Here is a 16,112-nt window from a genome sequence, read left to right as displayed (position 1 = left end):
TGTTTCTGTCTCTGTGTCCTCAGTTTCCCAGCATGCCTCGGCTCTGGAGGTGTATGAGGGGGTGGAATCTGTCCTGCTCCTCTGCAAGGACACTTCTGTACCTGCACGTCCCACTCTGGTGTGGACTCGCCATGACCTCGATCCTCCAATCGTCCACAAGCGTAATGATGCAGGAGATGAACTGAGAGCCCAAAACCAGCGTTACAGGAGAAGAACGTCCATGAAGACGGACTCTCTGAGGACCGGAGACTTCAGCCTCACTCTGAGGAACCCCATCACCTCTGACAGCGGCAACTACACCTGCACCATCACTGCATTTGGAAATGAACGGACACTGAGTACAGTAGACCTGCAGGTCAAAGGTCAGCAACACACCCCAAAAACCTACTGAAACTATAAAAGGTCAGAGGTCAGAGGTTATCACACTAACAGACTTCTGCAGGGACAAGAACAATGCACATGCATATGTGCTTTATAAACAGCTGTGCTGTAGCTGTATATATGTCAGATGCTAAGACCAACGTGTGAGCAGTCGGATCAGCTGCTGTTTAATCTACAGAACTGAGAGACTCATAAATGTGCCCACACACTCCTGAAAACTAACCCAGGAGGTCCACTCAGCCTTCAGGTGTGAACAGCAGTGAAAGGTCTGACCTACAGAGAGGCACTAAAGACAGCAGCTCACCCACAGGAAACACATGATTATCAGCCTTTAACACTTTAAACCAGCAGCTCTGATCAGGGCTGTCCTGAAGTTTTGTTTTCTAGTTGTGCCAGGGATTCGATTTTATTCTATTCTATTCTATTCTATTCTATTCTATTCTTTTCTATTCTCTGAGATTATTGCTGCCTGAGTTGTTGTTGGTGTATCTGCAGGTCTCAGACTTAAGACTTCCAGATTCAGAACAAACAACATGATTTAAAGTGAATAATCAGATATTTAATAACCAAAAACAACTGGAGTCATGATTAAAGCAGCCTACATGTAGCATTACCTTGTGACTCTTACACAGACACAATCTTGTAGAACTAGTTTCTAATCTCAGGTGGTCATGTGACCTACAGGTCACACAGACAGCTGATTCATGTGTGTCTCTCTGTGTCCTCACAGTGTCCCACCAAGTCTTCACCCTGGAGGTGTACGAGGGGGCGGAGTCAGTCCTGCTGCCCTGTCACATCCCGTTTGTATCTGGACCCTCCACAGGGGTGTGGAGCCGCTACGACCTCAATCCTCCAACCGTCCACCAGCGTCAGCAGGAAGAGGACGAGCGGACAGATCAAAACCAGCGTTACAGAGACCGAACATCCATGAAGACTGACGCTCTGCAGACTGGAGACTTCAGCCTCACTCTGAGGAAACCCCACATCTTTGACAGCAGCAACTACACCTGCACCATCAGAGTGAGGGGAGAAGAACCCAGACTGACAGATGTTCAGCTGCAGGTCAAAGGTCAGCAGCACACTCGAAAACTTAACTATATTATTTTTTATCATATTAGTTTGTCCAACATTAAAAGTAATATTTTCACTTGACGAGTAACTTTGTAAAATAGAAAAGCTCTTAATTTATACCAAAGATTCAACTCCTTGCTTGGATTCCACGTTTAATCCACACCATTATTGTATTATTATGTGTATTAATATTACACGTGCACAGTTATTATGATAAACGTTCCCATCCATCCAGCACTGACAGTGACACTGACCTGTGGAAACCTCCTGAGGCCTTTTCTGCAGTCTGCTTGTTATACAAAGAACCTGCTGCCTAAATAAACTTAAACCAGCTCTCAGCCCACAGCGAGTGGTGGCTCGATCACTTCATGCCTGCGATTTATACTGACCGATCAGCATGTGTCTGTTTGTTAGCATAGCTCGTCCTCTGTTCAGTCTCATTATTCAGGATGAGACATGATCTGTCCTCCCAGTTCCTGTCAGTACTCCGAGTTCTGGATCAACTGATAATATTTTCATGTTTCTAATTTTAGAGAAAGTGACCAGAAAGAAAGCAGTCGTACATATTTGTTTAATATGTGTAATGAAGGAGATCATTTGTAACCTTCACTAAAGCTGTTTCTGTGATGAGCTCTGAAACCTGACTGAAACTCTTCAAATAAACCTCTGCAGATGGTCTGTTAGCTGTTTGACAACTACTCTTTCAAGGATGTTTGATATGAAAGGAAGGTTGGAGATTGGCCTGTAATCAATCTCAAGAGTTGGCTTTTAAGTAAAGGTTTAACTACAGCCAGCTTGAAGGCCTGTGGTACGTAGCCGATGACTCCTGTAGACTTTGCTGTTTAACCTGATGAGCAGCAGACCTGTTGGAACTCTGTGATTATTCACTTTGGATCAGAATAATCATGTAAACCTCGTTCTGTTGTTGGTCTCTTACAGAGCCGTACATCTTTCCTGCTGAGGCCTGGGTTCTCCTGGCTGTCATGATTATTGCTGCTACTGTGGCACTTGGAGTGTATTTATGGAAGTTACTGAAGAAAGGTATGTTGTGTGTCTGTGTGTGTGTGTTTCACCTGCATGTCCTTCTAGCCCAGTTAACAGTTTCTTTCATTCCCACCTGGGAGCTGTCCACTACAACACAGTCTGCTCTGCAGGTGTCAGCTCCACTGAGATAGATGAAGCTGATAATTAACACCAGAATCTGTTTCCACATGGTGTCTGCATGCGAAGGAACTAACAAAATAAACAGAGTTTACAGTGTTATAACAGAGACGCTAAAGCACCAGACTCAAAGGGTCCAACAGAAAGCCAGATATTAAATACACAAACACACACAAAAGAAAAATGATTAGCAGGAAATAAAACCTAATAATGTAACTCTGTAACTGTAATAGAATCACATGAATAAATATATGTTTGTGATATATATAATTGTATTTTAAGAACAGTTTTAAACAAAGTCTGTGATTCTGCAAGTGTTATCTTATCTGGCCGGTTGATCCAAATTGGCCTTCATGACAAAAGCTCACCTTTTAGGTTTAAGTCTCGCCCCACATGAGGATTTAAGTGTCATGGTCCCGGGTCAGTGACGCTGTATTTTGTGTTTGCCTGGAACTGTTAGTTATTTCTAGAATGAGCTTTAAGACAATCTATTTTTTTTGAGTCTGTTAAATCCTGATGTCTGTGAAGGTTCTCAGTCATCCAGGTCATCGTAGTCAAAGGAGCTTGCAAAGAAAAGCGTCTGGACTTCTTTAAGTTACTTGAAGACGTTTCACCTCTCATCCGAGAAGCTTCTTCAGTTCTAAGGTCAAATGGTGGAGAGTCCCAGATATAAACCTAGTGGGAGTGACCCCCCACAGAGGGACAAAAGGACCCCCTGATGATCCTCTAATCCCCTGAGCCAAGGTGTGAAACTGGGTGTGGGTCCCAATCAGCCAGAGTTTCGGGTGAGTTCATTGTGAAACCTGGCCCCACCTTATCATGCGAATTCCTGAGATCAGATGGCCCAGGATGTGAGTGGGCGTTAAGGCGTCTGGGAAGGGATCTCAAAACTGGATTATAGATGGCAGAGAGTTGGTGTCGTAAACCCCCGCCTCTGTTCAAAGATGGTCGCTCACAGTGGACATAGATGCTTCTTTCACTCCTCTTTCAAACCATCTGTCCTCTCTGTCCAAAATGTGAACATTGGCATCCTCGAAAGAGTGACCTTTATCCTTAAGATGCAGATGGACTGCTGAGTCTTGTCCTGTGGAGGTGGCTCTTCTATGTTGTGCCATGCACTTGTGATTTTTTTTTTTTTTTTTTTTTTTAAATGACATCAGAAACAGCAGTATGCGACATTACGTGATGGCAGAGCTTCAGTTCATCCTTTGTCATTTTTTTTTTTTTTTTTTTTTTGCGCTTGTGATTAAATCCAGATGGTTCCGAGTTTGCCTTGTACTAAGTTCCACGCTTAGTTAAAGCCAGTTCCTTTTCGTGTCCAGTGTCTTTCTCCCTCGCCCTTTTTCTCTCATTGTGTCTCCTTCTCTCGCTGTCTGTCTTCATTCTTGTCTCCTTAATCTTTTCTCTGTCTCCTCTCTGTCTTCCTTCTGTGTAGTCAGTCTCATCTGTGCTTGTTTCTCATGTCTTCCTGTGTCAGGTCCATCTGTTTCCTGTTTTATTGTGATAGTCACTCTTCTTGTGTGCGTCTTGTTCAGTTTTGTTTCCCCTGTCTCATCGCTTATTTGATGATTATTTCCAGCAGCGTTTCCCAGGCGTGTCCTCTCTCCCTTGCTGTTTATATTGTCTGTGTCTCCCACTGTTCTTTGTCATCTCTCCAGCTGTGTTAGGGTCCCAGCTGTTTGATGTTTACCAGTTAAGTTCCCAGTGGCTTCTTAGTTACGTTGTTATTCTGTAAATCCAGCTATGAAGCTAAAACTCCACTTCTGCTTCCAAGTCTTGCTGTTTGGGTCCATTCCTGCTAATAATTTTTATAATCAGTACCTAAAGCTGTGAAAAAAATGTGTGTTTTATCTAAAAACAGGATAAATATTGTGTTAGAATGAATCATCTGTATACCCATATTATTAAACATTAGGCTTTATCTAATATAAAAATGTCAGACATCTCTAAGTTAATCAAGAAAACTGTTTATTTATTTATTAAATTTAACCTTTTTAAAATTTATTTTAAGTTCATTGCTTTTAGTTTGCTGCTGGATGGATGACTAACTGGTGTCTTGCTCCACCCAATCTGATGTGGAGTGTAGCAGAGCCATTTCTGTGCTGCTCGGGTGAAGGAAACTCAAATAAGAATAAACTCCAAAAGACTTTGTCAGCGAGAAAGCCGACAAACTACTAGGCTGATAATTATGAAAGCCTTTTGGAAAGAAAAGATGAGCTGGGCCACAGACTAACGTGTTGGAGTCCCACAATTTAACAGAAGGCAGAAATCAGCAAACTGCTGCCTCACTTTGTTCACTGTGGATTTTATTCCACGGTCTGCTCGTCGGCAGGAACAAACATGCGGCCTGAGCAAACAGGCAGCGTCTGAAGCATTTCCCTGCATCTCTCAGATAATAAGGATGTTATCATCTGTCAACATCCTCATGCTCTGCTTTAAGGCATCAACTCCAGCAGTGGAGAGTTTGTGATACAGTTAGAAGCACAAACTAATGTGGTTCATATTGAAGGGGGTTCTTTGTAGCCCCCTGAACCCTGGCACAGATACTGCAGCACCTTAAACACTGCAAGGCTAACAAAGCAACAACAGAGGGGGAAATGCTCAGCCACCAGGCAAAGGTATCAGCACCTCACACAGCAGCTACAGACCAACTCTGTGTGCATCCAGTTACCATGAGCCGCTCCACTGCAGGCTCTAAATTAGGGCTGAACGATTATGGAAAATAATCTAATTGCGATTTTTTGCCCCAATATTGCGATTGCGATGCGATATGCGATTATTTTTTAAGGTCTTTGTCTTCTGTATTATTAAACAAAGACAAGCAATACATCATATAGTATGGCCAATACTATATTACATTAATTTTAAACTGTTCTTTCCTGGAAGACAGACCTCTGTTATGATGACATGAGGTGATGCATGAATTGATGACTGACATTTTTATTTAACTTCTTCAATCACAACAGTATATTTGAACATACACAATAGTTTATTTTTAGCTTACAAACATCTGAGCATAAAGTGCTGACAAGGAACCCTGGTGTAAACATTAAAATGAAAGTCAGTACAATGTGCAGATTGCAGAAATATATATAAAAAAAATCAGTGGCTTTACCACACTCAGTTTTTCGACATCTGTGAACTACTAGACAGTCATTCAATTAAAAAATAATATTAAATAAATAAAACTAATAAATAAAAAATACACACATCTTACTGATCTCTGCAGTCAGTAACATTACACATAAAGTGCAAACATAATAGCAATTGTATAAACACACACACAAACACGCCTTTAAAGTTTAAAGGCGTGAAATTGGACGGTCTAGCCTTCTGATTAGCTAATCAGAAGGCTAGTTCTGATTAGCTAATCAGAACTAGCCTTCTGATTAGCGTCACCGCTGTCTCGGTGGAGTTTAATAAACTCGGCCGTCTGCTTCTTGCTATCTAAAATATAACCAGACACTGGTGTAAATTCTCGACTGTCTCATACTTCTGTTTAATAAGTTTTCTGTTTGACGTTTAGTCAGCTGTGTGAAAACCAAGGAGGAACCCACCCGGGGGATTAATAAAGTTTTATTTTATCTAATCTAATAACTTTAATCTCAGCCAAACCGATTTACTCACGAACAAACAAAACACTGAAAAAAGCCCAACAATAACATTTTTAGGTTGTCTAAGTGACTTATATATTACGTTCAACCCGAGCAGCGAAAGTCCGCGGTGATCTGAAAATGATGTGCCGGGAGTTGTGCCGTTCTCGGCCGCATCAGTAACCCTCGAGCTCCCGGCTAGCTGTCGAGCTGGTGGGTAGCAGACGCCTCTGAAAACGTCGAAGCACTTTTGCAAATATGCGATATCTTGATAAACCGAGCAGATATTTGATGTTTACACAACTACTTTCTCGCCTGAAAATATGTTAAAAGTTTATTTTGTGACCCAGAAAGATTAGTATGAGTAATTTTAAAACTTAGTAGCGGCCGCCATTGCTGGAAACTGGAGTTTGGCTGGGCCGCGCTATGAATTCTGGGATATGGTAGTAATTTGGACAGCCTTCGGCGCGTCGCTGTGACGTAATCGGTCTACAAATGCGGCCTCAGGAGGATGCAGCCCATGAATTTGTCCAGAGTATAATCGCAGCCTTTGCGGTTAGAAAATTGCACTTGATCATGTCGCGATATTATCGCAAATGCGATATATCGTTCAGCCCTACTCTAAATATTCAAGCCAGTTTGGGTGTTTTAATACTTTGTTGGTATGTTTTTTTTTTTGTTGTTACTCTCTATGGTCATTTTATTAGGTACATTTTTAATGTCTCAGTGATAAAAATATTAAATCAACCAATCACATGACAGAGGCTCATCCCATTTAGGCATACAGTACTGTGCAAAAGTCTTGAGCTTCACCTTATTTCTGTGCATTTTACTTCCAAGTAGCCAGACGTGTTTCTGAAGGTCTTTCAGAGTTTGTTTGTGGACATTTGCTTTTTTCTCATTTTCAGTGCAGTAAAAAGCACATAAAAGGCAAGTCGGCAACAAATCAAAATGATACATGTAGACACTTTACTAGTAGCCTGTTGAACTTCTTTAATTAGATATTAATTATTAGATTAATTCGTTATACAGGTAACTACCAAATAAATCCCAATCTGAGAGCATGGAATAGTATTTTTAACAAGGAGAATTTAAAGACTTGGATAAAAACTTAGAGTTTTTATCTTTATACATTATGGAAAGGATTTATTTATTTATTTATTATATTTATTTATTTATTTATTTATTTATTGTTTTATTGGAATCTGAAATAAGACAAGAAAAGATTGACATGTAAATCAAGTACACACAAACTAATTACTTAAACATTATTCCCCAGACTTTTATTATAAAGTCCAGTAAAATGTCACCTTCACAAATTCACCCTGTGATACAATTAAAAGACCTGCTGCTTTATTACAAACCATTTAACCATTTAACCATTACTAGAATCCGTCTACCAGCTGACCTGTCAGGTGTGTATAAGAATACAGAAGTTTACAGTTACCCACTGTGTATTTATGCAGTTACACACCACTCCCACTTTAAATAAGTATTAATTACTATTTATGCCAAACTTGCTTATTAACAATCCAGAGAACAACAAATTAGCGGTGCTGGCTCTACATTACAAATGTTCTAAACGTATCTCCAAAAATTGATTCTGTTCATCTGGACGTAGCCTTTTGTGGGAGAAACGTTTCGTCACTCATCCAAGTGACATCTTCAGTCTCAGCTGACTGCAGGTTTCCCCAATCTTATAAACTACATTTCAGAATCAGAATCAGAATACTTTGTTGATCCCTAGGGGAAATTTTTCGTTACAGTGCTCCTTTATAAACATACAGTAACAAAGACAGACAATACGCTAACTAAGAATATACAATATATATATATATATATATATATATATATATATATATATATACACATGAGTCACTCATTAATAAATAGTTGGAAAAGAAACATGTGTAGTTGTAGCAGTAAACAGTGTGTTAAGTGGATGCGTTGTACAGGGAGCCACAGGCAGGAATGATTTCCTGTGTCGTTCAGTGGTGCTTTTCGGTCATCTCAGTCTCTCACTGAACGAGCTCCTGTGACTGACCAGCATGTCATGGAGTGGGTGGGAGGTGTTATCCAACATTGTCTTTATCTTGGACAGCATCCGCCTCTCCGACACCACCTTGAGGGAGTCCAGCTCCATCCCCACAACATTGCTGGCCTTACGGATTAGTTTATTAAGTCTGTTGGCATCTGCGACCCTCAGCCTGCTCCCCCAGCATGCAACAGCATAGAGGATCGCACTGGCCACAACAGACTCATAGAAAATCCTCAGCATTTTCTGGCAGATGTTGAAGGACCTCAGTCGCCTCAAAAAATAGAGACGACTCTGACCCTTCCTGTAAAGTGCTGTGGTGTTTTTAGCCCAGTCCAGTTTATTGTCAATGTGTACTCCAAGGTATTTATAGTCCTGCACAATGTCAACACTGACCCCCTGGATTGAAACAGGGGTCAAGTGTTTCCTGGTCTTCCTGAAGTCCACGATCAGTTCCTTGGTCTTTGCCACGTTGAGCTGCAGATGATTCTGCTCACACCACGTGACAAAGGAGTCGACCACAGCCCGGTACTCTGTCTCATCATCCCTGCTGATGCATCCAACCACCGCAGAGTCATCAGAAAACTTCTGAAGATGGCAGGTCTCTGTGCAGTGGCTGAAGTCTGTGGTGTAGAGGGTGAAGAGGAGGGGGGAGAGGACAGTCCCCTGTGGTGCCCCTGTGTTGCTGATTACCTTGTCAGACACACACTGTGGGAGACGTACATATTGTGGTCTTCCTGTCAGGTAATCAACAATCCAGGACACCAGAGAAGCATCCACCTGCATCGCTGCTAACTTATCACCCAGGAGGGTCGGCCTGATGGTGTTGAAAGCACTGGAAAAGTCAAAAAACATGACCCTCACAGTGCTCGCCGGCTGGTCCAGATGGGTGTAGACACGATTGAGCAGGTAGATGATGGCGTCCTCTGTTCCGAGACGAGGCTGATAAGCGAACTGAAGGGAATCCAGATGTGGTCTTACTATGGGTCGCAGCTGGTCCAGGATGAGCCTTTCCAGGGTCTTCATGATGTGGGAGGTCAGTGTCACGGGCCTGTAATCCTGGGGGCCACTGGGACGTGGCGTCTTTGGTACAGGGACGAGGCATGATGTCTTCCACATCACCGGGACCCTCTGCAGACTCAGACTCAGCATAAACAGTTTATGAAAGACTCCACACAGCTGGGGGGCACAGGTCTTGAGGACAAGGGGACTCACTCCGTCTGGTCCAGCAGACTTGCCTGAGTGAAGTCTCCTCATTTGCGTCTCAACCTGGTATTGAGTGAAGGTGATGGGTGGGGGAGGGGTGTCAGGAATCTCACAGGAGGCAACAGCGCCATGTGAAGAGAGAGGCTGGCACAGTGGTGTGGCTCTGGATTCCAGGCTGACTGCAGGTGAGGCTGTGGGGGTGGGAGCAGACACTGTGGTGTCGAATCTATTGAAAAACAGATTCAACTCGTTGGCTCTGTTCTCACCTCCCTCAGCTCCCCTTCTGTTGGTTGGCCTGAATCTAGTGATGGTCTTCATGCCCCTCCACACCTCTCTCATGCTGTTCTGCTGGAGTTTCCACTCCAGCTTCCTCCTGTAATTGTCCTTAGCCTCTCTGATCTTGTCCTTTAGTAACACCTGGATCTTCCTCACCTCCTCTTTGTTGCCCCCTCTGAAAGCCCTCTTCTTCTTGTTGAGGAGGGCTTTGATGTCCTTAGTCACCCACGGCTTGTTATTTGGGTAACAATGAACAGTCTGAGCTGGAACAATGGAGTCGGTGCAGAAAGTTATGTAGTCTGTGATACACTCAGTAAGCCCATTGATGTCCTCGGCGTGAGGCTCACAGAGTGTTTCCCAGTCGGTCACCTCGAAACAGCCCTGTAGTTCCGCTATTGCCTCCTCTGACCACCTCCTGACAGTCCTGGTGGTCACAGGTTCCCTCCTCACAATTGGCACATAGCGGGGGGTGAGGTGAATCAGGTTATGATCTGACCTACCAAGTGGGGGGAGGGAGGAGGAGCTGTATGCATCCTTGACGTTAGCATACAGTAAGTCTAAAGTTTTCTCTCCCCTGGTGGGACAGTCCACATATTGTTTGAATGTTGGTAGTGTATTGTCCAGTGATACATGGTTGAAGTCACCCGAGATCACAATAAAGGCACTCGGGTGCTGAGTCTGTAGCCGAGCTATGGCAGAGTGGATAGTGTCACATGCAGCTGTGGGGTTAGCAGAGGGAGGAACATAAACAGCCACCAAGATGACGTGAGAGAATTCCCTGGGTAAATAATACGGCCTGAGTCCAACAGCACACAGTTCAGTGTCCGGGCAACAAATCCTTTCTTTGATTGTTATGTTGGCAGGGTTACACCACCGGTTGTTAACTAAAACAGCAAGCCCACCTCCTTTACGCTTACCGCTAGCGATGCTGTCCCTGTCCGCCCGAACAGTGTGGAAGCCTTCCACGGAAGCATTCTCATCGGGAATGTCCTGGTGCATCCATGATTCAGTGAAACACATCAGGCTACACTCTCGGTATTCCCTCTGACTCCGTACCAGTGCTGAGAGCTCGTCGATTTTATTCGATAACGAACGCACATTTCCTATTACGATAGACAGCAGACACGGTTTATACCTCCTCCTCGCTTTGAGCCTCCGCTGTCTCACCGTCTCCTTCTTTCTTCTCTTCTGTCCTTGACCTCTGCATCCCCGATGTGTTTTTCTCCAAATTTCAGCTGGTACTTCTGCGGGTCTGGCCAGCGAACCGGCCGGCATCAGGGCGATCAGCTAATCTCTGGAGTAAACAGTCCGTGCGTGTAGGAGATGTGCCGCGGTCCCATTCCTTGATAAAAGTAATAGTTCCACGGCCACCAGAAGAACAAAAACTCTCTCAATCCACATGAGTGAAAGATAATAAACGGATGAAAATACAAGTCAGAAAAAAAAAGAATACGTAAGAAAACAGAGCTAAACTAAGAGAAAAAGCAGGAGCGACTATAACAGGCTGCACGCTGGTTGGCGCATGCGCACTGATTTGCATAATGACTGAAACCAGCCCACTGAAGGAACAATGGGCTGGGAGGTCAGTTCCTTAATCATAATTATGCAAATTCTCATGACCATTGATCAACGACCACTGACCAAAACCCACTGACCAAAGACCACTGATCAATGGCCATGAGTACCATTCACAGAGAGTTGGGGAATGGCTGCAATCACAGCATTGTAAGATGGTGACAGATGTACCCTCAGGCCCCCTCCTCGATTCAGAGATGGTCTTTCCCTTTTCACGTAGATGGCCTCCTTGACTCCGCGCTCAAACCAGCATTCCTCCCTGTACAAGATGTGTACATCCTCATCCTTGAAAGAGTGTCCACTGGCCTGTAGGTGTAAACAGACTGCAGAGTCCTGGCCTGACGAGGTAGCTCTTCTGTGTTGTGCCTTCCGCGTTGCCAGAGGTTGTTTGGTTTCCCCGATGTGTAAATCCTGGCAATTCTCCTGGTACTTAACAGCGTACACTACATTACTCTGTTTGTGTCAGAGGACCTGATCCTTGGGGTGGAACAGTTTTTGGCACAGCGTGTTTTGGGGTTTAAAAGCCACAGAGACCCAGTGTTTAGAAATCATCTAACACATCTTACAATGCTGTGATTGCAGCCATTCCCCAACTCTCTGTGAATGGTACTTGTTCTGAAGGCAGGACTGTGATGCAGTTTTCTGCCTCGCCACTAGAGGGCGCGGCCGTTTTGTGAGTAATGTTTGACTGGGATGGAAAATGGTGTTCATGAAGGCAGTGTGAATCACAAGTTATGCTCGGGAGCAGTTTATGTGGGTTCAATGAGAGTGTGCGTCCATAAGACTGGTGAGTTACAGGATATTTCTTGTGTAAGAAGGATAGCCTGTATGTTTTCTTGCTCTGGACGTCCTCTGTTTGTACATTTTCTATAAGCTAAGTTATCGCTAAGCTAAGCGGGCTAAGCTAAGCTAAGTTCGCCTAGGCCAAACTGAGTTTGGTTTGAGTTGGGGATTTGTTATGTGTATTTGGCTTCTTTAGTTGGCATCATAAGTGAGTGGGGCACAAGAGTTAAGTGATGGGAAGATGTTTATTTTCTTTGTTGTCAAATATGGTTCAGACTATAAGTAAAAGCCGCCAGCTTAGTATTAGGGCCTATAAGACAAGTATGTAGCTGTAATATGTTATATGGTGATTATTGTTGTCTATAATTTGATTGTAATTTGTGTTCTATTTTCCATTCTGTTTGTAGAACCGCACACACACACATACCCACACCCACGCTAAATCTGCCATTAAAGAGCTGAACGATCATCCCCTGTCCTCGTTAATTTCTGGAGGGTCATAGTGGCACTTGACCTGTGCACACCCTGCGATCACCACTGTAGAACTGAACCTCATATCAGAAATCATCATAACAGTACTCATGGCCATTGATCAGTGGTCTTTGATCAGTGGTTGTTAATCAATGGTCATGAGAATTTGTATAATTAAGATTAAGGAACTGACCTCCCAGCCCATTGTTCCTTCAGTGGGCTGGTTTCAGTCATTATGCAAATGTACTGTTTATAAGGTTGGGGAAACCTGCAGTCAGCTGAGACTGAAGAAGTCACTTGGATGAGTGACGAAACATTTCTCCCACAAAACGCTACGTCCAGATGAACAGAATCAGCTTTTGGAGATTTACTTTCCTGGGTGATTGAGATGCATCAAGACGTTCTAAATGTATATTTTAAGAAGCTTAAAATTCAACAAAACATAAATTAAATTATGTACAAAGTGCAGAACTGTAAAATAATCTAAACATGGCTGAAAGATTTCTATGAAGGTTTTATGAAATATTATGAAATATTACTTCTCTCCTTCTGTTTCAGCCAATGACAACTTAGCCAACTTATATATGATGGAAACCAGTTTCAGTCTATGATATTTTAGTGATCTCTTAAAACAACCAGACAGACACAACTGTTTGACTCCCACGTTGTTTAAAAAATCTATTAAGGTTTTTTCAATTGAACCTTCAAATACTGAATAAATCAACGTATTCTTACCTAATATAGATCAGAGTGCAGGGCCGAGTGTCATGTTTCGGCTGTGTGCAGGCAGGAGAAGAACCCAAACGCAAAACTAGGGCTGAGCGATATGGCCTAAAATCCATATCGCGATATAATTTGAAGCACGTGCGGTAACGATATATATCACGATATATTCTTTTCTTCTGTATAACATATTTTCCACACTATAAGGCACACTTAAAATTCTTTAATTTTCTCAAAAATCGAGAGTGTGCCTTATGTATGAATTCTGGTTGTGCTTACTGACCTCGAACTGATTTGGGCGCGCAGAAATCTGTTAAAAAATGGTAAGCCGCACTGCTTGATGGATTGTCAGAGCATTACGGCTGCCGTAGTGAGGAGCTTCGCGGAGTAATCTGGGTCCAAAACTCCGTCCGCTTCAGGTCCCAAAGTCAAACGAACACAGAGTTAAAAACGGTCTAAATTCTTTCATCTTTAATAAAATCATCAGTGTTGCTGCTTTACCATGTGTAACAATTAAGTTTAACATCCAGGCATCCATGAAAACAGAATTTATTAAATTTAACGGAGTTGGAAGTTAACAGGAAGTTAGCTCGCTAGTTTCCACCTAAACATGACATACCATGTTCTGACTGAGAGATTTTTGAAACTAATTCAAACATACAGCTCTGTTATCACTTCCAACATAAATGAAGACAGAAAACTAAACAGCAGTGACGTTTGCAGGGTTACTGAAGTTGGACTAGCTGGTGTATAATGTTGTGCTACGTGATTGCTAGCGACACAGCTATGTTAGCATAACATTAGCACAGTGAAGCTGGAGGATTGTTAGGGAAAATATTCTAAAACACTTCTTCAGTAAAGACTCAGAGAAGAGAAACACACAGAGTTCTTGCTAGCAAGGGCAGTCTCAATGACTCGCACTAAGAAACTGCCCAGGTCTTTATTTATACTTCAGTGTGTGTGTGTGTGTGTGTGTGTGTGTGTGTGTGTGTGTGTGTTTGTTACTGCTGATCAAAGGGTCAAACATCCTTGGTCAGGAAGAGGGTAGCCTCCCCCTCACCCTAGATCAGGGGTGGGCAAACTTTTTGATTCGTGGGCCACATTGAGTTCTAACATTTGACAAAGGGGCCGGAACAGGAGTAGATAGATGGCATGCTTTGAAAACATCACCTCATTGGGGGAAAAATACACATCTTGGGATATGGAGAAAACATGTACTTTAATTTCCAATGAAAATGAAGAAAAGCATTACAATAAAATCTCTGACTTCGAAATGAGCCTTTAAACACTGAAAATCAAATAAATGAATATTTTATTTTAAAGCACTGAAAGTTCTGTTATCCTTCAGGATATCACATCACTCTCCTCCTAACTCTTTTTTTTTTTTCCAAAAACGGTAGGAGATGCAGATGTACTTGTCCTGTTCCTTTTATTCAATTTGTTTCCCCGGTGCCAAAAGTCAACAACGACCAGTGCAAGGACGAAACAGTTGCAGCAAGTCAGTCTGTGAAGCGTTATATTTGATCTGCGCGCACTGTTCATTTTAACAACGTGCGTATCACGGAGAGACACACATTTTAATGGGAGCAGTGTTGTTGGTCTCCTTTTTTAGCCAGTGCATCAAAGTCTGGAGTTAGTTTTGTTGTGGCGATTCTCAGGATTGATCTGAGGTGTAGGTCTGTTAACTTGGATCTGTGGCTGGCTTTGTTGATGTTCATGACGCTGAATGTCTGTTCACACACGAAGGTAGAGCCGAACAAAGCCAACATCATCTGCGCTTTTCGCCTTAGATTTGGAAACGCGGCATCATTGAGTGAAGCATAGAAGTCATTTAGTTTCAGAGAGCTGAACTTCTCTTTTAAGGCAGGGTCAGACTGAAGGTCGATGAGTTCGAGCTGAAGCTCCTCTGGAGCTGTTTCGGGGTCTTGTGACAGAGGAAAGGCCACCAATTGAAGTGACTTTTCAATTTTATCGAAATCCAAAAACCGACGGCAGAATTCTCCGTGCAGTGCATCCAGTGACTCACTGTATTTCTTTACTTTTGCTCCGGCCTCTTTCAGCGTGGCTAGTGTAGGAAAATGAGTGAATGACTTGTTCAAAATCTGCCTAGAGAATAAAGCCAGCTTGGATTTGAAGACTTTCACGTTTGTGTGCATGTCATGCACAAACTGCTCCTTCCCCTGCAGTTTCACATTGAGCTCATTCAAGTGTGAAAATACGTCTGTAGCAAACGCGAAGTCACACATCCAGCTCTTGTTGCTCAGCTCAGGAAATTCATCAGTCTTCCCCTGCCGCTCCAAAAACACGCCAATCTCCTCTTTGAGCTCCCACACTCGTTGAAACACTTTGCCCAAACTCAACCAGCGGACACGGGAGTGATAAAGCAGGTCCTGGTGATCCGCATCAGTTTCCTCCAGGAACGCAATGAACTGACGGTGCTGAAGTCCCCGTGCGCGTATGAAGTTGACAAGTTTCACCACAGGATTCACAACATGATTCAGCTGTAACACCGATTTACATAGAGATTCCTGGTGGATGATGCAGTGGAGGAAAATCACATCCTGGTCAGAGTTTTCATCTTTCACTTTATTCTGGATTTTTTCCCGTTAAATTTGGAGATCCATCTGTGGTGACGTTAACAAGCTTACTCCAGGGAAGCTTCATGTTTTCGATGGCAGCAGACACTCGTTCAAACAAGTCCTCTCCCCGTGTTTGTCCTTTCAGAGACTCCATTGTCAAAAACTCCTCCGTTATTTCAAAGGTTTCGTTGATTCCTCGGATAAAAATGAGGAGCTGAGCAGTGTCTTTGACATCGTTGCTTTCATCCAGTGCTAAAG

General features: G+C 43.1%; 1 protein-coding gene across 3 annotated transcripts in view; it reads left to right on the top strand.

The window, feature by feature from the left end:
- The window catches only part of LOC113016447 (uncharacterized), a 180,127-nt gene that overhangs the window by 150,294 nt on the left and 13,721 nt on the right, over window positions 1-16,112 (top strand). For all 3 annotated transcript variants that reach the window (XM_080299353.1, XM_080299352.1, XM_080299351.1), the window contains exons 2-4: window positions 24-362; window positions 1,112-1,450; window positions 2,392-2,493. In XM_080299353.1, coding sequence (XP_080155479.1) covers window positions 24-362; window positions 1,112-1,450; window positions 2,392-2,493 — 780 coding nt within the window. The remainder of the gene's footprint in view (window positions 1-23; window positions 363-1,111; window positions 1,451-2,391; window positions 2,494-16,112) is intronic.

This window comes from Astatotilapia calliptera, chromosome 3 (genome assembly GCF_964374335.1).
Source record: "Astatotilapia calliptera chromosome 3, fAstCal68.1, whole genome shotgun sequence".
Lineage (NCBI taxonomy): Eukaryota > Metazoa > Chordata > Actinopteri > Cichliformes > Cichlidae > Astatotilapia > Astatotilapia calliptera.
Note: the sequence above shows the minus strand (reverse complement) of the source record. Positions and strands in the feature narration are given on the sequence as shown.